General features: G+C 45.2%; 1 protein-coding gene across 5 annotated transcripts in view; it reads left to right on the plus strand.

Moving 5' to 3' along the window:
* DOCK11 (dedicator of cytokinesis 11) overlaps positions 1-20,868 on the plus strand; it is an 80,944-nt gene that overhangs the window by 46,348 nt on the left and 13,728 nt on the right. For 2 of the 5 annotated variants that reach the window (XM_048318569.1, XM_048318570.1), the window contains exons 31-47: positions 652-830; positions 3,092-3,205; positions 3,706-3,781; positions 4,066-4,169; positions 6,088-6,199; positions 6,321-6,387; positions 6,863-6,910; positions 7,097-7,162; positions 7,404-7,537; positions 8,195-8,310; positions 10,113-10,250; positions 14,689-14,871; positions 15,537-15,650; positions 17,304-17,519; positions 17,603-17,660; positions 19,355-19,461; positions 20,440-20,562. In XM_048318569.1, coding sequence (XP_048174526.1) covers positions 652-830; positions 3,092-3,205; positions 3,706-3,781; positions 4,066-4,169; positions 6,088-6,199; positions 6,321-6,387; positions 6,863-6,910; positions 7,097-7,162; positions 7,404-7,537; positions 8,195-8,310; positions 10,113-10,250; positions 14,689-14,871; positions 15,537-15,650; positions 17,304-17,519; positions 17,603-17,660; positions 19,355-19,461; positions 20,440-20,562 — 1,955 coding nt within the window. Of the gene's footprint in view, positions 1-651; positions 831-3,091; positions 3,206-3,705; positions 3,782-4,065; positions 4,170-6,087; positions 6,200-6,320; positions 6,388-6,862; positions 6,911-7,096; positions 7,163-7,403; positions 7,538-8,194; positions 8,311-10,112; positions 10,251-14,688; positions 14,872-15,536; positions 15,651-15,814; positions 17,215-17,303; positions 17,520-17,602; positions 17,661-19,354; positions 19,462-20,439; positions 20,563-20,868 lie in introns of those variants that run through there. The other 3 variants (XM_048318572.1, XM_048318571.1, XM_048318573.1) reach the window with 3 other exon arrangements.

Raw genomic sequence — 20,868 nt, forward strand, 5'->3', positions numbered from 1 at the left:
CAGACTGGGATGCAGCACTGGTCACTTGGCACCATGTCCGCATTTGCATCCCTCATCCCAGCAGCACTATATGCTTTTGCTCTGCTCTCTGACCTGGAGAGGAGGAACACAGATTCATGGAGGATGTGGAATGAGCTGCAGAGCAGCACTGCTAGGGCTGGGTGGCCAGTTAAACCCACCATTTCTCCTGCCCATTCCCACCCTCACAGCTGCTTGGTGGAGGTTGGTATCTCCACTGCCTGGGTGGTTTGGGGATTTACAGGACAGCCCCCAGTCAAGAGCAAAGCATCCCCAGGCAGTAAGTCGTGCTGTCTTTCCCCATTTCAGCCATCTCTGACTTACAAATTACTTGTTGGAGAGAGAAGCTTTGCGGAGCATCACATTGCAGAAATCCTTCCTTGTGGTGTTGCTAAAACAGTGAGGGCTGAAATTAATGAGCAGCCTGAACTGGAAGACAAGTTCTTTGATATGACTTAGTTCACTGGTGGAGAAAACTGTATGGTCAGTTCAGCTTTATTCAAAGATCAGTGCACTGTAGGAGAGAGTGGTGAACACTGCTCAAGGACTTTGTGGCTTAAGTGGCTGTTATGTCTTGCTCTGAATAGACTCTTGGAACATTTCCCCTAACCATTGTCTTGTTGTTTCTTTCAGATATAAATCTTGAGTACAGTTTAACTGATGAGTATTGCAGGCATCACTTCCTCGTGGGGATGCTTCTTAGAGAAGCCTCTGTTGCCTTGCAGGACAATTATGATATCAGATATACTGCTATCTCGGTCTTAAAAAATCTCTTGATCAAGCATGCCTTTGACAACAGATACCAGCACAAGGTCAGGCCTGTTTTGTTGGCTTTTTAACATAATGTTGAATTTTATGAATAAAACCACATACCAGAGTTTTAGATATTTCATGGTGCGCAAAGGGTATTCTAATTGCTTTTCAGAGAACTGTTTTAAATAACTGATAGTTATGGAATAACAGTAATAGCTCAGAAACCATCTAGGAAACAATTGTAGCCCTCTTACTCATGCTGAATATTTAGGTAATTAAGCTCTAAGCCATTAAGGAACTTGAGAAAGTCATTAGCCAAGAGTTGTTCAACAAAATTAGGACATCAGTGATGTTCTGGTCTTGGGTTTAAATTCATATCCTGTATTAATATGCTATAATCAGGAAACAGAACTGATCTCTGTTGCAAGTCAGCTGCATGTTTTATTAATTAGCAACTCAGAGGAGAGGATCTCGATTCTCGTGAGGTGCTGGGTTTCCTCTGGGTGGATCTCAGTTTTCTTTGGCCAGAGGCTCAGCATGTGATGATGCTGAAAGAGGCTGGAAATGGGTTTGTTTTATCCTGGTGCTGCTCCCTGCTGACCCATATGCCCTCCAAAGTACCCAGCTATCTGTGCAGATATTACCTGTCTGTTGCTGCCTGTTCTGAGCTTCCCCTCCCCCTCCCAAAGAGACGTGCTCCTGCCCATGTGCTCCGAGCTCCTTTGTTCCAAGCGCGGGCAAAGCCAAATATAACTCAGACTCTTCAGCAGTGTCTGATTGGCCGGTCACCCCGGGTCCGCCCCCAGTCCTCCCCTTTCCCCTTCTCCTAATAAAGATGGTCGAGGGGAGGCTCCGCCCTCTCTCTCAGCTCAGCTACTTTCCTGTGAACATCTCTGGTTGTCTGTCTCATTTGAAAGCTTCTAACTGCAGGGAATTGAGCGAGCAGGGAGCTATATTTCTCCCTCTTTGCTTCTGCTGATGGTATTTGCTCTGCAGCTGATACAGGTACCGATTTTAGAGCTACTAAAGTGCTAGATCGCCCGTGCTACCTCTCAAGGCTGCTCGAGGCTTTCTAAGGCATTGAAATACAAGCGCTAGCTGGTATAAAGCTGAAAAGATACCTTCCACACCTGTCCTTGCTGTAGCCTGTAAAGATGCCTCTTTTTAGTTTTGGTCCCCACATTGCTCCTAGTGTGCTGCATTCTTGAATGTTGTCTGGGAGCATGGATAGCTTCCTGGCATGAGGGGTGGGAGGAGTGCCCCAAATGTACCTGGGGCTCTCACGGGCCTAGAGCCAGCTCCTCTTCCCTCCCTTCTCTGCCTGTTTGAAGGCCTCAGCTGGATGTGGGCTTGTTTGTCTCTGCAGTGAGGATCCATGACTAACTCAGGAGCTGTTTACTCCCTCAGTGTGCAGCATATCCCTGACTCCTCAGAAACTCTACCTGTCTTACTGTTGTCCCACAGGATATTTGTATATGTGTTGTGCTCCAGGCAGTGTGACCAGGAAACTGCCTGGAGCCAGGGCAGGATGCTCAGGTGGTGTCCAGAGATTCCAAAGTAAAAAAATTACATCACGGGCAGGACAGGCTGAGCATGTGTTGGCACAGCCTTGCTCCAGCCAAGGAAACCCCAGCTCCATAAAACAACCCATCAGTGTTTTCAAGATTTCTTTTATCTTTTGTCATACTGAATCAGAAGAGAAAATTGGATTTGTTTATTATTTAAAAGGTCCACCCAATTTGCAAGCCTTAAATTTCTTTTTTTTTTAACCTTTCAGCCAAATCCAGAATAGTATATGTTTAACAAAAAAGAATTGGATGTAAAAGAGTCCTCCATTTAAAAAATGTCAACCCAACCGTTTTTGATCTGTATCACTTAATCCGTACTTCTTTCTGTTTTCACTAGAAGCATTTGCTATGGAGAACTTCTGACTGGAAGCACTAGCCAACACCAGGCATGGGCAAATGTTTCTGTTATATTACTCCTGGGTGTTGCACTTAAAAATCAAACTATGTGAGTCAAGTGCCAGTTGAAGAGTTAGGAAATCCAGGACTTAGCTTGTCACACATCCTGTAGGACTGGAAATGTTATTTAGCCTCCAAAACCCCTGAGTGCCCCAAGCTTGTTGCTAGAACGGTGATACCTCTCTGGCAGCTCTAGAAGTGGAGGTGAGAAGCCAAACCAGCTCACGTTCTCAAAGACCATATAGTGCGTAAATACAGATATATATGTATATATGTTTTGGCTCAAGAGCTCCCCTTTGTTCACTCCATTGGAAACCTGGGCTCCTAGTGAGATTTTTCTCTGTGCCTGCTTTCAGAACCAGCAGGCAAAAATTGCCCAGCTGTACCTGCCGCTGTTCGGGGTGCTCCTGGAGAACCTGCAGCGTGTGGCCGGCCACGAGGCACTGACCTCCTGCCCTGTCTCCAGCCCTGTGAGTAAAGCTGGGATGCCTCCATGTCTAACATGTTTTTTGACAGTGTGTGCAGTGCTGTGAGGGGAAGTAAGTCCCTCCAAATGCAATGAGCTTGAGCAGGATGCAGCCTTGGACTCCAACTGTTCTGGGGAGATGCCTGTCTTCCCGAGAGTTCTGTGTGTGGCTACCAAGTGGTCTTAGCCTTGCAGACTAGACTTTCCTCCTTGCTGGGGCAAAAGAATAACAAATAGTACATTTGAGAAAAACAATACAAAATTTCAACTTGATGAAAAACATAAAGGAAAACATTGCTGTGACTTACTTTAATATGTTCTGCTATTCTTTGTACTCTTCCCCAAGTCCTTTGTCTCCTTATTATAGAAGTAAGGAAATTCCTGTTTTCATTGGTTTTGTTTTTAAAACCTGCTCTAATTTGTCATTTTGTATTGCATTGTTTCCTTCTGTAAGAGAATAGGTGTTATCTTTTATTGGTTACAAAACCTTATATTGCTTTACAGGCATCCAGGGATGAATTCATATGCAGTTTTCCATCCCCCTCAAGCAGATCCAGCCTGATTGCAGACAAAGATCCAGGTAAATTGATTTTTCTAAATTATAAATTTCCCATTTATTTTTAACATAGCTATTACCAGCCTGAAACACTCAAAACCCATTACCCAAAACCTGAAACAGTCATTTCCTAAAAGACCTCAGAGACTCTGCATGGTTTTCTCCAGATGTGGTGTCACCCTAACTGTCCTTTCCAGATTTTTCCTTTCCCAGCTTTTTAACATGGGGCTTTGGCAAGCCCCTATGTGCTGTCTGTGCTGTGCTGACAAGTGCAAAGGGCTTAATTGTGGGGTCTGGTGTTTTTTCAGCCTGCGGAGCAGCCCTTCCAAATGGCCATGCAATAAAGCGAGAGGATTCAAAAGGATCCCTGAACTTGGAAGGAGCAACCAGTTCCCTGGATCAGTGTGAAAATGTAACGTACCAGGGGTTGGGAAGAGCAGTGCTCAGCCTGCAGGCTGCATCAAATAAGGGGGAGGGAAAAGGAGTTCCCTGTGGTAACAGTCTCCAAAGACAGCTTATAGATATCCTGGAAAGAAGCAGATTGATGTTTAACAAAGGTCAGAGTCACGGGTCTGGTATGCTTTCCCTCTTCAAACATCCCTGAGCCAAAAATAGAACTGTTGACAAATTACTTGTTGAAGATAAAAGGCAAAATCTGTGTGGAAAATCTCTGCTCCTATGGTGCATTTATCCATACTCAGATGTGCTCCCTGTGTGTGGGCGGGTCTGAGCCTGGCTAGACCCCAGTGCCTGGTGCTGGGAATTGGTTTCCAAATATCTGAGAAGCAAAGCACCATGGTGTGAGATTGCCAGTCACCACTGACTTAAGGTAAAGTGTTCGCAGGAAAATCAACCCAGGCAAATAACCACAGGCCCAAACTTGCAGAAGGTGACTATGGTCATGCCAGAAAGACCTCTTAGCCTGCTATTCAGACAGGGTGTACTCTTCTTCTTGGCATATTGCACACATGGAAGTCAGGTATTTGTGCAAACCGGTCCCTGGTTTTCCTCAAGGCAATTTCCAGTTGTCTTGGGTTGGTGTGAGTCATTGATGCATTCTTCAAAAACTTTGGCCCTTGCAACAAGCAAGGCAAAGATTATCTGGTCTCATGGCTGTGTCCTGACATGCTTAGAAGAGGTGGGGCCTTGCAAGCTCTCCTCCATAAATCACAGAGCTACAGGACCGAGTACAACCAAACACTTGACTATCCAGCAAACCCCTGAGCCATGTGCTCCAGTGCTGCTGATGGGGTTTGCAGGAAATGGTGTTGCTTCCAGCTCAGCTCTTCCCCCATGGCCAGACATCCTCCTCTTGAATGCTCTTGAATGTTTTTCAGAGTTGTTGAAAGCAATCTTTCTGTTAGGGAATGCAATATCCACAAAACCATGTAAAAGTAATGCCACATGGAGGAGCACAGCTTCAACAGTGCTCTGCAGAGACAGACACTTTGCTCATTGCCCTGTTCCCATGGAGTGAGTTGTGTGCTTACTTGGTAGTTTGGCATGGTCAATAGCAAATCTCTGGCCATAGCACCATGTCTCCAACTCTAAAATGATTGTTTATTTCTGCTTTATTATGACTCACATCCACAGCTTATCCCAGAATAAACAAGATATGTGGATCCCTCTCCAAACATGTGAGGCAAAGCTTTAGGAGAAGCCTAGGGCTTAATCGTATCCATTTATCGAAGGATACAGCTCAGGCAAGCACAGAGAATGCAGAAGAAAATTGATATAACTTTAGAAGTCATGCTTCCCACCACACAATGCCCAAGCCTTTCCCATAGAAATTGACTTATCAGCAGGATTTCATTTATTTTGCCTGAGTTGCTAAGTGGGAGGAAAATCGAAACACTTCCAAAAATCAAGGGGAGGAAAAAGTTCTTAGGCTGAAATGTCCTCCTTTTTTAATAACTGACATTTTGGTTTGGAGTGTATGTTTTTAACAGAAAGTCAGATTCTTGCTTTAAATGGTGACAGCCAGTGAACTTTGTTTTTACAAGAACTGGCTTTAAAAATGTCCAGGAGCTTACATGCCACAGAGAGCAGGGAAAATGAAAGCAGACTGCTGTGTATTTTGCTGGATAACCTGTCATTCACTGCTCAGACATTTTCTCTCTGAGCAGAGAAGTGTTCGGTGATGTGCCCAGGATTTCCAGGCTGCTCATCACTGGATGAACTGTTTCCAAGGCGTGGTGCTGTGGGGGGCAGGAGGGATGCCAGTACACCTGGTATGTGCTGGGTTTGCTGTGCCCATGCTGCACAGCCTCTGTTGCACAGCGCAGGAACCCAGGGCCATGGCCCTCCATGTCACACCTGTGTCCCAACAGATCCGCAGAAGCTCCATGAGGAGCAGCGTGTCACACTGCAGCCGGCTAGACCAGTTTGAGATCCGGACACTTCTGATGTGCTACCTGTACATTGTGAAGATGATCTCTGAAGGTTGGTGCCTGCTGCTCACTGGGGGCAGCCAGAAAGACAAGGGACCATCAGTTTTGGTCTGTAAAGGTCCCCCCTTTGAGTTTTTTTAAATCTCAGTGCACTGTTCTTCATTTTCTTTCAGATACTCTTTTAGCTTACTGGAACAAATTCTCCCCCCAGGAGCTGATCAATGTCCTCGTGCTTCTGGAGTGAGTATCATGAGGCTGCTATTCAAACACTGCACCTTTGTGTGGTCAGAATGGCTAAGGAGGAGACCACAGTGCACGCGCTGTCCTGTGCAGCACTAGGGATGTCTGGCCAGGTTGTAATGAAATTCTCTTCCTCCCTCTGAGGAGAAGCAAGTGTATATTGAGGAAGCACGGTGCAGTGGCAGTGCCCTGTGCTCCTCCTGGGGTGTGTCCCACTGTGGGCTCAGCTTTGCCTGTCACTGTCATATTCTCCAATTTGCAGCAAATTTGGGGGAACAGATGGGTGAGAAGACAGGAATGTGCCACAGAATTTTGAAACCACGGGTATGAGGTCAAGTGACTTGTAAATACAGACCCAAACCCTTGTGCACAGAGAAGTTGTGTCTGCAGGCAAGAACAGGGTAGGTTTTAAATGTTCTGGATTGTTCCTGATCTGCAGGATCTGTAACAGATACATATTTCATTTTCTTCCTAGGGTGTGTTTATTTCACTTCAGATATGTCGGGAAGAGAAATATTGCCAGGTACTGCATCCTTCCATCTGGTGCCGGGGTGTGGGCACCGTCCCTGTGCTCCCTGCCCCGTCTGAGGCAGGAAGGGCTCATGCACACCCACACCAGGCAAACTGCAGCAGATCTGGGCTCTGCTCAGCACCGTGCCGTGAGCAGGGGCCCCTCAGCTCAGCACCCTGCCCCTTCCCTCCCCTCCAGCTCCTGCATGAGAGCCCCAGGCCCAGGCGAGCGCAGGTTGGCAGTGTCCCCCCCAGCCAGTTGCAGGTGAGACAAGAGTCCTGGCTGCATCCCTGCTTCCAGAGCAGCATCCCTGCTCTTGTATTAGCCCTAGGGCCTTCTGGAGCAGGCACAATCAGCATGGTCTGGTCAGTCCCACTGGGATTGTCCCGGATAAACCAGATTGGTGTGTTGTAGAGAAGAGGTCTCCATCCTGGTGCCTTGTATAATCCCGTAGTGGTGTGGCTGCTGCTGCTAGCCCAAACCCTATCTTTGCTCCCCCCTGCAGGGTGCATGATGCCTGGTTATCCAAGCACACAGCAGCCGATAGGAAATCCCAGACGATGCCAGCGCTCCGCAGCAGAGCCGGGGTGCGGCTCCAGCATCTGGGCAGCTTGGAGACTTCCTTCACCCTGAACCACAGTACGTACAGCAGAGCCAGAAGGCCCAGGGCATGCGTCAGCCTGATGAAAACTGCATGTAGCCGTTTTCCACTTGCTGCTGGTTGCTTCAGGTTACTCAAATTCTACAGAATTGCAGTGGTCACCAGTCCTCCCGGCAACATTCCTAGGTGGGTGAGGGCAGCTTTTAAGACAGCCCCTTAAAAATCACCCCTGGGACTTAGGACTTGTGTGGCTTTCTGCTCTTGCCTGTCTTGGCTCAGCTCCTTGGCTGAGTGTGTGTGCAGGTAACACCTTGGTTTGGTAGAGAGCAGGGCAAGCAGGAGCACTGCACTATACAGAGACTTGTGCTGGGATCTGCTCTAATCCTCTCCGTGTGGGTGTATTTTGTCCCATTGAAGCACTTTGTCATTTCCCCTTTCTGGAGACAGTTTGGACACCTCATGCTATGTCTGGCTTTAAAGACAGTGATATTAAGGGGCAATACTGATACTGTTTTTCTGGTGTGGCATCAGGCTGAGGCAGCTTCTCTGAATGGAGTTGGCATCTTGCTATTTTTGTATCATCTCCCAAATGCAGTGAAGTGCAAGGGGAAAACCTTATCTATATCAGCACTTGGATTTTTTGGGAGCTGGAGTGTTGAACACTTGTTTCCTCCTGATTTTCTCTCTGTCCACAGATGCAGGCACCTCAGAAGCAGATATTGTGCACCAGGCATTACTGGAGGGCAATATTGCCACCGAAGTCTGCCTGACAGTCCTGGATACCATCTCTTTTTTCACTCAGAGTTTCAAGGTCAGCACTGAAAACAAAAACGTAGAAAAGTGTGCTGTGTTTTTATATGTGTGTGGATTTTGGTGATCCATTCTCCTAGAGCAGAAGAATATGGAAGGCTTTACAAAAGCAAATAATTTGCAGCTTGTTTATTTTCCAAAATACTGAGTGTTTCATGGGGTCTCAGAGTAATTATACCCTTAAGCAATCTTGCCATTTCTTCAAAACTGCGAGGCCGGAGAAAATCACATGGATGTTATACCATGACTTTTTGTAGGTATTACAAAAAAAGAATAAGAGGAAATGTACATAGTGTAGAAAGGAGGGACTAGAGGAAAGGGAAATGAATGTCCAACATTTTTAGAACAGTCACTGTTTCGTACCCTAAATTACCTAGAAGTGATCCCCAGATTTCTTTGAATCACTGTACATTAATATCTCTGAGGCTGAGGTACTCCAGCTGTGGTTACCAGTGCAGACAGGACCAGAACCACTAGTAGAAGTCTTCTCTTCCATACTGGGATTCATGCTTTTGGCAGTTACTGCCATCTACAAAAACCAAAGCCTCTGTGGTAAAGAGAACCCTTGGATGGCAGTGAAATACTGTTCCATAAATGTTCTTCCTGAAGTGTAGTCAGAGGAATCCTGCCTGTAGCAATGTGTCTTGCATAGTTTCACAAGAACAGCTCTGGATTTCAGAGCAAGCACGATGAAGATTTCCTCTTTAGATGGAGACGAAGAGAAATGTCATCATAGCCTCTGCTTCTGTTGCAGAGCCAAAAAGCCATCCTGGTGCAGACGTTAAATTACTCCTTAGAAGTTTGGTAACAGCAAAAGGATTTCAATGCAACACTTAAAGCTTGCTTGACTTTCTCAGCTGCTTTTTTGGAATATTACTGAACCACAAAACAATGTGATTTTCAAACCACAGGATAGAATGGATTCCCTTCTGCTTTAGTGGGCTTCTGCTTCGCTTTTATGGTCACATGGTGCTACCACACACAGGTGGGTCCTGTGCTGCAGCAGCAGGGCTGATGCTGTTCCCCTGCCACAGGAAATGAGCTCAGTGTAAAAGTCTGGATCCTAAACTTACCACAAGGTCTGTACAAGGTGTCAAAATCTGAGCCAGCCCAAGGACTGGCAGTGGGATGCGGGCTCTTGATTTCCTGTCAATACAGGATATCCACATTCTTGTGTCATGTCCCAACTTCCTGCACAATCCTGTGAGGATGACAGCAGGCACAGCCCACCTGGTCTGACACCAAACTGTATCAATAACCCCCAAGTAATTCCTTTTTACCATAATCTCCACAAGGTGCAAACTGGCAAAACTCTGCAGGAAACAAGGGAAGTGAAATGACCAATGACAGCTGTTAATCTACCCAGTGAAAAGATGGGTGGGGTTTTTTTCTCCTTCCCCCTCTCTTTTGGGCTGCAAACAAAACAATTTTCAAGATAAATAGAAAGAAATGGAAAAAAACAAGTGTGATAATTACATTGGTAACAGCATGTTTTATTTAAAATAACTAGATAACCAGTGAAAGTTTTACAGATTCTTGACTTAGGTTTTGGAATTAGTGATGCAAAAGTGATAAAATATTTTAGGGTTTTTTTCTGGTACAAAAATAGCCTCTGCTAACTACTTTAAATTTGTAGTGATTGTTTTATTATTTTAATAACATTTTATTGGTTATATTTTTATTGAAGGCCTTGTTGCTTATCTGGCTTAAGAATTAATGTGATTAATTATGCAAAATTATCTCTGTCATTTCCAGCTTCAGGTGCAACATTTTCGCAAAGTAAATTCTTCTGTTGCTTTCCAGACCCAGCTTTTAAGCAATGATGGTCACAATCCACTTATGAAGAAGGTTTTTGATATTCATCTGGCTTTTCTCAAAAGTGGGCAGTCAGAAGCAGCCCTTAAGCACGTGTTTGCCTCTCTGAGAGCTTTCATTAGCAAGGTATGTAATACATGACAAGGGTGTGGGAGAGCTTGTAAGTATGGCAGAGGCACCAATATGACAAGCAACACCTCACCCACTGCCTGTGAGAAATGATAGCTCTTGCTGAACCTTTTTCTATCTGAGCCCTGGCAGATAGTGAGGCTGTTGAATGCCCCAAGCTCAAGCAGTAACAAAGCCATAGCTGACCACAAAAGACCAGTGATTGATGCTATTGCTGACATTGCCCTTTGTGCTTGTCAAAACCTGCCACTGCTTATAAGGACATTTTCAAGACCTGATGTATATGCAAACACCATTCCTCCCAAGCTGCACAGTTATCATAAATACAAAATTAATTAAAACATCCAAATCCCTTGAGTGCAACACTTCATTAATGAGGAAAATCCATGTGGCAGATTGCAGCCAGGCAGGGCACAGTATCTGAGTGGTAAGCAGCAAAGAGTAACTTCCAAAGGAGCTTTTGCACTGGCTGCTGAGCAAAGTCTGATTAAAAGAAGAGACTGCTAAACTGTTTCGCAAAGGTGGAAAAAGTCTGTGCTTTGCATATTTTGCTATAACCCCACAGCAAAGCTAAGAGTTGGTATAAGTCTAGGGCTGGATTTTGGCTTGTGCTAAGCAAACACATGAGAAGCAGAAATGCAGAGGTCTTGCTGGCTTCCTATCTGCTCCAGTCAGCATGGTCTCCTACAAGGTCTTTTTTCCATGGGGCTTCTTAAAGCCTGCTGTATTGGCAACTGGCAGGGGCAGGAATCACTCCGTTTTTCTGCAGGGTTCAGTGCATGTTTATGGCTCTACCTTTCTTTTAAATTTTCTGCTTGCCTGTGATCTGCTTAGCCTTGAGATCCATCCTGCTGCAGATTTGCACACACCCCACTCTTCCCCTTGCTAGACAAAAGTTTGGTTAGCCAGAACATTTCTTTTGTGCCTATAGCAAATAACAGACGTTCCTTGCCTTCCTGGCATATTTTCTGTGGGTTTTTTTTTTTTTTTGTTTTAATGTGAAGTCAAACCTGCACACCTGCTCAATTTGATCTCACTGTCAGCCTTCAAAGCCTGGAGCCCTTCAGGGGTTCCACACTTGCTTTCCAAAGCACCAATGACAGCAGGGAGGCTGCATGCTTGGCTGCTGCAAGGGTGGGCAGTGGGATTGTTTTCTTGGATTTATGCCACCCTAAATCCATGCTGAATTCCACATCCTGGGTCTTTAAAGATACAAATGACTGATTTCAGCTTTCTCACATTTCCCCTATGACAGGACAGTTATGGCTTCTGTAAAAGCAAGATATGAGCCCAGCAGATGGTATCTATAAGGTGGAAGTGTTTTCTTTGCCACCTCTATAACCACATGAGTCCCAAACTTCCTTTTAAGTCCTCTCACGGGTTCTTTTAAGGCGTAAAGTGGCAGTGGTGGCCAAGGCAGGTGGTCACTGCATTTTATGACAAGTCAAGGATGACATGTTTTCCTGCAAGTTTATTTTCAAATACTAGCTCTGCTGTACTTCCTAACTTTGAGAAAAGCAAAAGTGAGTTATACCTTTGTCACAGCTAGAATGGAAAATTTCTCATTTTTATGGCCTTCTGTAGCTATAATTACAATGAAAAGAATCCCCCTCTTATTTGTGGTCACAGCAAATGGTTGCTGGAGGGAAAAAACTCATGAGATTTATTCTGCATCCCAAAATTTGTCTTCTGCATTAAATCCAGTTATTTGATAGGCAAAAGACTTAAAAAAAAATGTTACAAGAAAGCAAAGAACAACAAACTTCTGTAATTGTTTGCATCTTTGTTTTTGATTGCATGCATTCATTCTGGGAATTTGGGAAGAAAGCTGCCTCTGTTTTACTGGCTGACAAGAACCAACAAAAGCTAGATTGTTCTTGTTTCACACTCTAGGTTTTCTTAAGAACTGAATCTGTCTTTTCAGAGCATCACTTACAGATAAATACATATATAAATAGCTATATGCATGCTTAGGAATGGTCTTTAAATTAAAGGTTATAAAGGAAAACTTGCATAGAGGAGGGGTCTGCATTGAAGACCAGCTCAGACATGTGTTCTGCCTGTCCCCCTGGCTGTCCCGCCCTCACATCCCTTTGTGGCCTTTCTGGGAGCTGGCTGCTGGGTTGACTCCTGCTCTGTTCCATTGTACTGAGGCTGGATCAGAAACGGGCTCCTCCAGTGTGCACAGTCATCACCACAGGGGCTGTTTCATGCTCTCCCCAGAGTGTGTTCTCGGCCAGCTGGAGAGCCACAGGCAGCACCTGGCTGGTTCTCCAGCAGGCATACACCCATGGATCTGCATCCCTGAACCTGGCACCAGGACGCATTGTATCTGCTTGGGCTTGGTCTCCAGAAAGGGACACGGGTTCCCTGTGAAAAGGGCACAGGTTTTCCTCCAGAGCTGATATGGTGTGGAGGGGAGTGCACAGGGCTCCTCCTGCAGCAGATTCCCAGGCAAGGGTTTTGTCCCTAGCAGTGGGTTGGAAATGTCTGGAAAGCCTCTGCAAGCAGGCTGTGTCCCTGCTGAGAGCAGGTGCCAGCCAGCTCTGTGGTGTCTGTGCATCCCCAGTCACACAGCTGTGCCTGCTCTGGGCTAAGCCCAGTGCTGACCATGACCCTATCTTGCCCCCGGGGAAGGACTGCATTGCAGTGGATACCAGTTCCTTGGAAGCTCCTTTTCCAAGTGCACACAAGATCTTCGTGGCCCTGTGTTATGATGATGTTTGTTCGCCTCTTTCTTTCTCCCATTTTGTTTTTTTGAGGATATTTTTTGGCCAAAGGCAGTGAACACAAAGTATTTTGTGTCTTAATTCTGATTTCTTGGTGCAATCCCAACATCTTGCTAGCCCCAGGTCCTAGATCCCTGTTTTAAGACCCTGTTGCCAACACACCATGGTGGCGGCCACGGCAGTACCTACAAGTTTTCCTGGAACATATATACTTAATGCAAGGAGTAGAGGGCCACAATAACAGCTTCAGCCTCTGACTGACACTATTTACTGTCATATCCCATGGGCAGAAGGTAGTGGGGCAGATAAAAGTGGCTAATGGACCATGCCCCATGAGGACCATGGGGTTTCAAACGAACTGAACACATCTTTCCTCTGAACAGGTAAAACCATAGTTGCCTCTGTTGCCTCTTTGTGTGAGGAAATTTTTTGGGCCTGGTCGCCAGCTGCAGCAGAAGGAGCAGCATGCTGCTGTGCAATGCCCAAACAGCCTCCACTCCCTTGGAAGGTGTTGACATCTCCCCTCCCAGCACAGCCCTGTGGTGGCTGTGGAAGCGGCTGCGTGCCAGCACAAAGCCCTTCCTTGTTCTGCTTCCCTGTGCTCAGCCTGCTGTGGCCGGGGTGGAAGGAAGCCCAGTGTTGAGTCACCTTCCCGCCGGTCACCTCTTGTGACCGCAGCCAGATGGACACACCCTGGCATCCCCAGGAGGCTGCTGCCCACTGAGGCAGGGCTCTGCTGCAGGTGTTCCTTTCCAGGCAGGGCAGAGCTTGCCCTGACAGCCGTGCTCAAGCATTTGGTGGGGAGACAGACAGGCCACCAGGGTGCTGGTGTTCCCCTTCTCCCTGCTGCAGGTCCCTGAGCCCTGCTGTGACCGAGGGAGCTTGCACTATGGTTTGGCTTCGTCCTGCTGCTCCCTGGGTGGCTCTGTCTGGGGAGGCAGGGCAGGTCACTGAATTTTAGGGTCTGAGGGACAAGCCAGTCTCTTGTTTGCATTTCTGAGGGCATGCAGGCATGATTTTAGATGTTTTTGAGGGATCATGTAGAAGTAGATGTGTGAGGATTGCAGGTCATGTTTCCCATTGAGACTGGATTCCTGGTTGGAACCAACCCATTGAGCAATTGCAGCTTGCTCCAATTTCACACAGAGTAGCTGCCAAGCAGAATAGGGGAAATGGGCAGTGTTTTTATGGTTCCATGGTTATCCTATGACCTAAAGGCGTAATGGGAACTTCCATTAGGTGTTTAATTGTGATCTAACAAATTTATAGGTAGGATATACCTGGTTGGGCTCCGATGGATTTTCTCATGTTCCAGATAGCAGCTTATGGTGGGAATGTCTGTGGGACCTCTCCTCTCTGTCCTACTGCTGGTGATTATGGCTTTTGTAAGAACATAATTCTGTCAGTCCAGTTTGGTGAGAATATGGCAATAAATCCAGATGTTATCAAGGAAGGGGTTAGATGGACACGTGCAATCACATCCGCAAGAAGCATGACAGCAAAGTTCACATTGCTCTAGGAAATGTGGTTAAAAATAGGCCCCAAATTCATTCCTATAAATACTTTCAGGCTCAGAATTCTGGCAGAAGTTTTGCTGAGGCTGTCCAGGCTGGAGCTCAGTTTGTTGCCCTGTGCGCCTGCCCATCTGAACCCTGTGCATGCCATTTAGTGGTGTATTTTCTAATATTTGCATGTCTCTTGTGAAGTTTCCCTCAGCGTTTTTCAAGGGAAGGGTGAACATGTGTGCTGCCCTCTGCTATGAGATCCTGAAGTGTTGCACTTCCAAGGTGTCCTCCACAAGGAATGAAGCCTCTGCTCTTCTGTACCTCCTGATGAGAAATAATTTTGAGTTCACCAAAAGGAGAACATTTCTGAGAACTCATCTTCAGGTCAGTGGCTGAAAAAAAGCCAGAGAGCAGGACACCTCAGATTTAATGAACAGATACAGCAATAGAGCTCTGTGCCCTCATACCTGCAGAGGATTCTGCCACTGCCATATGGACAAAAATCTACCTGCTTTGCAGGCTGTGCCTAACTCCTATTTCCAGTGACTGGTCCAGGCACCTTTAGGTAAAATAATTGCCATCAAGTACTCCAAGCTGTTGAGTTTTTAGAGTATCAGACACCAGACACATCTCTGTGCCAGAGGCTGGCTGGGATGGGGTAGAAAGGACAGCTGCCCTTGAGGCAGGAGAAGGGATTTCCTTGGAACAGCTTTTCTGGCATTGGTAGTTTTTGAAGCAAATGCAGATAGATACCTAGTGGGACAGATGAATACCCTCTGGGTTGTAATGAATCCCAGAAGAAGGTAGCTAATGTCCAAACAGGGATTCATATTATAATAGTTGGATTGTTGGTTCTGTTCAGCAAAGCAGTTTGGTCCTCTGGGGAGTGTTTGTCCTTGGGAGACGTGAGAGCAAAGCCACAACACCAACCACTGCTTACATGGTGGGAAAGACGTGATGTTTTCCTGTGAGCATTTTATTAACTGTGACCTTAATAAAACCCTTTTATTAGGGCTTGTTTAAATAAAGCCTCTACCTTGTCCCAACAGATAATAATTGCAGTGAGCCAGTTAATTGCAGATGTGGCCCTCAGCGGTGGGACCAGATTTCAGGACTCCTTGCTCATCATTAACAACTTTGCAAACAGTGACAGGCCTATGAAGGTGAGTTGGAGACGTCACATCCCATTATGTGCAATCAGCCATTTATGCAAGGCTGGGGGCAGACTCCAGGAAACTGTGTTTGAGGGTTGGGCTAATAATTGGAACTGTGATTCGTGGGTTCGTAGTGGGCTGCATTTGTTCATAAACAAATGTTATGCCAACAGCAAGAAGACCACCTGCTCAGGCAGGTCATGCTCCAAATGTGACGCCTCACGCCAAGAGGAGGGAGCCCAGCAGCTCAGGTTGTGCTTTGCAGTGTTCTGCTTGCAAGGTTGTCCAAAGAGCTTTCCAGAAACTCCCAGCTTTGAGAGAAATGACAAGGGAGGTTCTGGTATTTCTGTTGCCTGAAGGTAATAATTAGCAGGATTTAGTTTTAATTAACTGAGTGTCAGTAATGTTAAGAAAGTGCTCTTATGTGGAGATTAATGGTTATATTTCTTTGGAAAATAATTGCCTATCTTTGTGCTGGAATTAGTGGTTTGTACCCAACCCATTGAGCAATTGCAGCTTGCTCCATTTCACAGAGAGTAGTTGCCAAGGCAGAATAGGGGAAATGGGCAGTGTTTTTATGGTTCCATGGTTATCCTATGACCTAAAGGCGTAATGGGAACTTCCATTAGGTGTTTAATTGTGATATAACAAATTTATAGGTAGGATATACCTGGCAAAAACCTCAGTTCTTTTCTGGCCACAGATGTTGGTAAGGGTTTCACTGAGCCATACTTGTAATTTACATCATGAGATGATCATTATATTGAGTTTATGTGTTTGTGTAAGTGCAAGAGTACAAGAGAGATTTCAACACGCTGCAAAGAGTGCCATGCACAGCCACAGCAGCAGCTGGGAAACAGGTGTCTGAGAAGAGGGAACCTAAACCAGGCTCATCACAGAGGGGAGAAAGCTGAGGGGGAACCTACTTGCAGCTTTCCACAGCAGGCAGTTCATAGAGTCATAGGCTCTTTTCAGAGGTGTGGAGTGCAGGACAAGAGGCAGTGTATGCAAGTTGCAGCAAGGGCAATTCCGATTTTGCTTAAGAAAAAATTATTTCCTAAGAACACTGTGCAGCCCTGGGGCAGGGCCTAGAAAGGAGGTGGATTTTCTGTTGTAGGAGATTATAAAATTTGGCTGGACAAGCCTTGCTCTAACTCAGTGATGGCCTTGTTCTGAGCAGGGGATCAGATCAGAGCGTGTGTTGCTCTACTACATTCCTGTGGTGGGAAGCTCTACAAATGCCTTCAGTGCTTTAGGAATTGAAGAGAGACCACATCAGAGCCTAACAAGCCAGATGTTGAATGACATGAAAAAATACTGGAGCTATGGTTTGTGGTCTCATCCAGAGATACTTGCATGCATGGAGCACTTCTGTGTTGCTCTCACACTAGCTCCTCAGGATGCCAAAGTGGCACAGGAACAGCCAGCCTGGCATCCTGGGCATGACCTGGAGAGATTGGCCTTGTGCATGTCATGACTGAAATGCCCGTAAATGCAGATGAAACACTGTATACCGTGTGCAGTGTGAGTTCAGTAAGGAAGAGTTAATTAGCCTTATCTACCGTGTTCTGTGTTTTCAGGTAAGTGGAGTGTTGGCTGAAAGGGTCATTCCTTGGCAAAGCCTGTATTTTCTGTATTAGCTTCTAATTCGTTTTGTGTCAGGCAACCGCTTTTCCTTCTGAAGTCAAAGATTTGACAAAGAGAATCCGCACAGTGCTCATGGCTACTGCTCAAATGAAAGAACATGAAAAGGACCCAGAAATGTTGGTAGATCTCCAGTACAGTTTAGCCAAATCCTACGCAAGTACCCCAGAGCTCCGTAAAACGTGGCTGGACAGCATGGCCAAGATACACGTGAAGAACGGGGACTTCTCAGAGGTAATTTGTGCGATTAAAAACGTGGTGCGCAACAGGACAGATTTACAGATGACATTTTAATAATTTTCCTTTGTGCTTTGCAGGCAGCCATGTGTTATGTTCACGTAGCAGCCCTCGTTGCAGAGTTCCTGCACAGGAAGAGTAAGTGTCCGCTGTTTGGGAGGCACAAGGAAGATGATGGTGGGGCTTGGGGGTGTCAGAATCTTTTTGAAGACAAGCCTCTCTTAATTTGGTAAATTATTATTTTATAAACAAGCTAAAAAGGGAAAAAAAATATTGCAGTGTATTAAGCTAGAAGATCATGAGTATTTTTTAAGAAATTACTCCAGTTGTTCATACCTGTTTACTTAGACAGCTATGCTATCATGGTGCTGAGTGAAATAAGAACTGACACATCATGTCTTGGTTTAAATGTTCACTTGTATTTTACATCAGGAAATGTGTTCACAGGGGAAGGCCGTGTTAAAAACTGAATCAATATGATCATCACAGTTATTACTATGGGCTGTACAGAAAACTATATAATAAAGCAGTCAAAATTCAGTCAAAAAATGAGACTGTAGCCTGACCATACATATATGCAAAGAACAATCAGAAAAAAAGGAGAGTTTTGTGGCTTAGTGCAAAACAGGAAGGAAGGACAGACCTGTGTGTTCTTAAGTTACACAACATTGCAGGTTTTCTTTTCAATACCTGTTTCACAGTTGATATATTGACCTCATTTCTCAGTTCCATGTAAGGGAGTAATTGTTGAAGTGGACCCTTAACATTTCAGAAAGTTAAGGCTGCATAAAAGCTGATTACTTGCACTGCCTTGCTTGGAAAGTTCTTCAGTGCCTTGCTCAGGAGGCTTGGAGTCCCTCCAAATTCTGTACTTTGTCTTGGCAAAGTGGAAAAATTCAGGGCTTGTTCTTGTGATACATATGCACATTTCACATGGCTGCAGAGAGGAGGGTATTGAAAGTTCTCAATGTTTTATTTGTACACAAAGGCTGCTTACCACAACTAGTGGTAAAGGAGAACTCCTAAAAGGGAAGAGGAACAAGTCCAAAGGAATATTAAATGAAGTTTGAACACTGAGTTATTTCTGTCACTGGCACTCTTTACATCTACAGAGGCTGGAATGGTTCACTGAAGGCTGAACTACCCAAAGTTTTGGGAGACATAACTGTGCTTCCTTGCTAGGAGTGTGCAATGCTGTCTGCTTACCACCCAGCTCTCCAGCAATAGCTGGATAGGGGTAGAATTACTTTTATTCCTTGGTAGTTGGTGCTCTGTTTTGGATTCAGTGTTAGAGTAATGCTGACAACGCTCTGCTGGTTTGGTTGTTGCTCAGTAGTGCTTACTCTGAGTCAAGGACCTCTCAGTGTCTCATGCGGTGCCAGTGAGGAGCTGCACAAAAACCTGGGAAGGAGAATAGTTGGGGCAGCTGACCTGAACTGGCCAAAGGGATATTTCACATCTCAGAATGTCATGCCCAATATATTAACTAGGGGAGTTACCTGGAAAGGGGGCTGGTCTGGGAATGGGTTTGGCATTGGTCAGTGGGTGATGAGCAACTGTATTGTGCATCATTAGATTTTCTTGAGGTTTATATCTCTCTATCTATTTTTATTATTATTATCATAGTTTACTTTGTTTCAATTATTAAACTATTCTTATTTCAACCCATGGGTTTTACTTTTTTTCCCTGATGCTCCTCCTCATCCCAGCAGGGTTAAGTGGGGCAGTGAGAGAGTTGTTGAGCAGTACTGACTTGTCAGCTCAGGTTAAAGTACAGCAGCACGACACATTTGAGATAATTCCGCTAATCCATTTGCTTTTGTCTGCTGCAGAACTCTTTCCCAGTGGATGCACTGCCTTCAGGAAAATCACTCCCAACATTGATGAAGAAGGTGCAATGAAAGAAGATGGTGGGATGATGGATGTACATTACAGTGAGGTGAGGTCCTGTACTGTAGATACAGGATATTTGATATCTGATTAGGATTTAGTTTTGGACTTTGTTCATGTGAGCTCTAACAAATTGCAGTTGTGCACTGCTATCTGTAAACAAGACTGTTTGTTCCGTTGCAATTTCCCAAGAGAAATCTGCTCTGAAGAATTTTCTGTGTATGATTCAGACAGGTAAAACTGATGTAAGTTCTTGGTTCCTATGAAAGGCTTTTCTAGCACTGAGACTGAAAAAGCTGCACCACAACCTTTGCCTGCTGTGTTATGCAAATGCTAATGCCACCAGCACAGGGCAGCACAGCCAGGTGTGGTATTTCCAAGGAGGGACAGAATGAAGTCAAGCTCTGCAAGGGAGAGGTCATCTTAGGGTCCTCTGGCATTAGGGCTGTGCTGCTGGACACCATGTTAACAGAACAATCCAGAAACCATAGCAAGGCATTGGGGAAGTGGGTAGATCCACCCATGAATCATAAAGTCTCATAAGTACTTCTGCACCGTTGGGTCAGCCACGTGGCTGAGCGAGGTGGCCCTGCAGCCCAGCTGCCCATTCATCAAGACTTGAGGATCCTTGGCACCACAGCCCACTGCTATTGCACGCATGTTCCTTGGACGTGTTTCTTAGATGCACACCTCTGACCTCCAGTGCTGTCATGTCCATATGCTCCCAGAGGTTTTGCGGTTTCCTGGGGAAGTAACTAAATAACCAGGACATACTTGCTGGCTACTATGCTAATGATTTATGAATATGTAATGAACTTTTGAAAAATAGCTTGTCCTTTTTCTTCTTCTTCCCCCTTCCCCTCCCCAAAATTTAGAATGCCTTTAGAAAGGCCAGGAATACACAGGGTTTAAACTTACGTAACTGTGATTACTTATTCTGGGATCTGATAAAAGTATCTGAAGTTAAAATGGTTTTATCTTCTAAGTTGGAGTGTTACTAACACCACCCATTTGGTTGCTCTCATAGGAAGTCCTGGTGGAGCTGCTGGAGCAGTGTGTAGATGGCCTGTGGAAAGCAGAGCGTTATGAAACAATTTCTGAAGTTTCCAAACTGATCATTCCTATTTATGAAAAGCGGCATGAATTTGAGGTGGGTATTTTGAACTCGTTTGCATAGAGCAGGTGATTTTCTAGACTGCTAAGAAAAAAACAGGGGACTTCTTTATTTTTGAAGTTACAAATTACTGAATTGGTATCAGTAAAGCACACACTGTGCTTCATTGTTGGTTTTTAAAGAAATTAGTGAAAGCAATGATCTGAAAGGTAATTATCAAAGCTAATGACATGGATGACTCATGTTTAGTGAATAATTACCACCGTCCTTCCTGTAAAATAGAACTGTTGTCATTCCATATGCTCATCAAAGCTAGATTCTTTTTGAGACCTGAGGTTTTCA

This window comes from Corvus hawaiiensis, chromosome 14 (genome assembly GCF_020740725.1).
Source record: "Corvus hawaiiensis isolate bCorHaw1 chromosome 14, bCorHaw1.pri.cur, whole genome shotgun sequence".
Taxonomy (NCBI): Eukaryota; Metazoa; Chordata; class Aves; order Passeriformes; family Corvidae; genus Corvus; species Corvus hawaiiensis.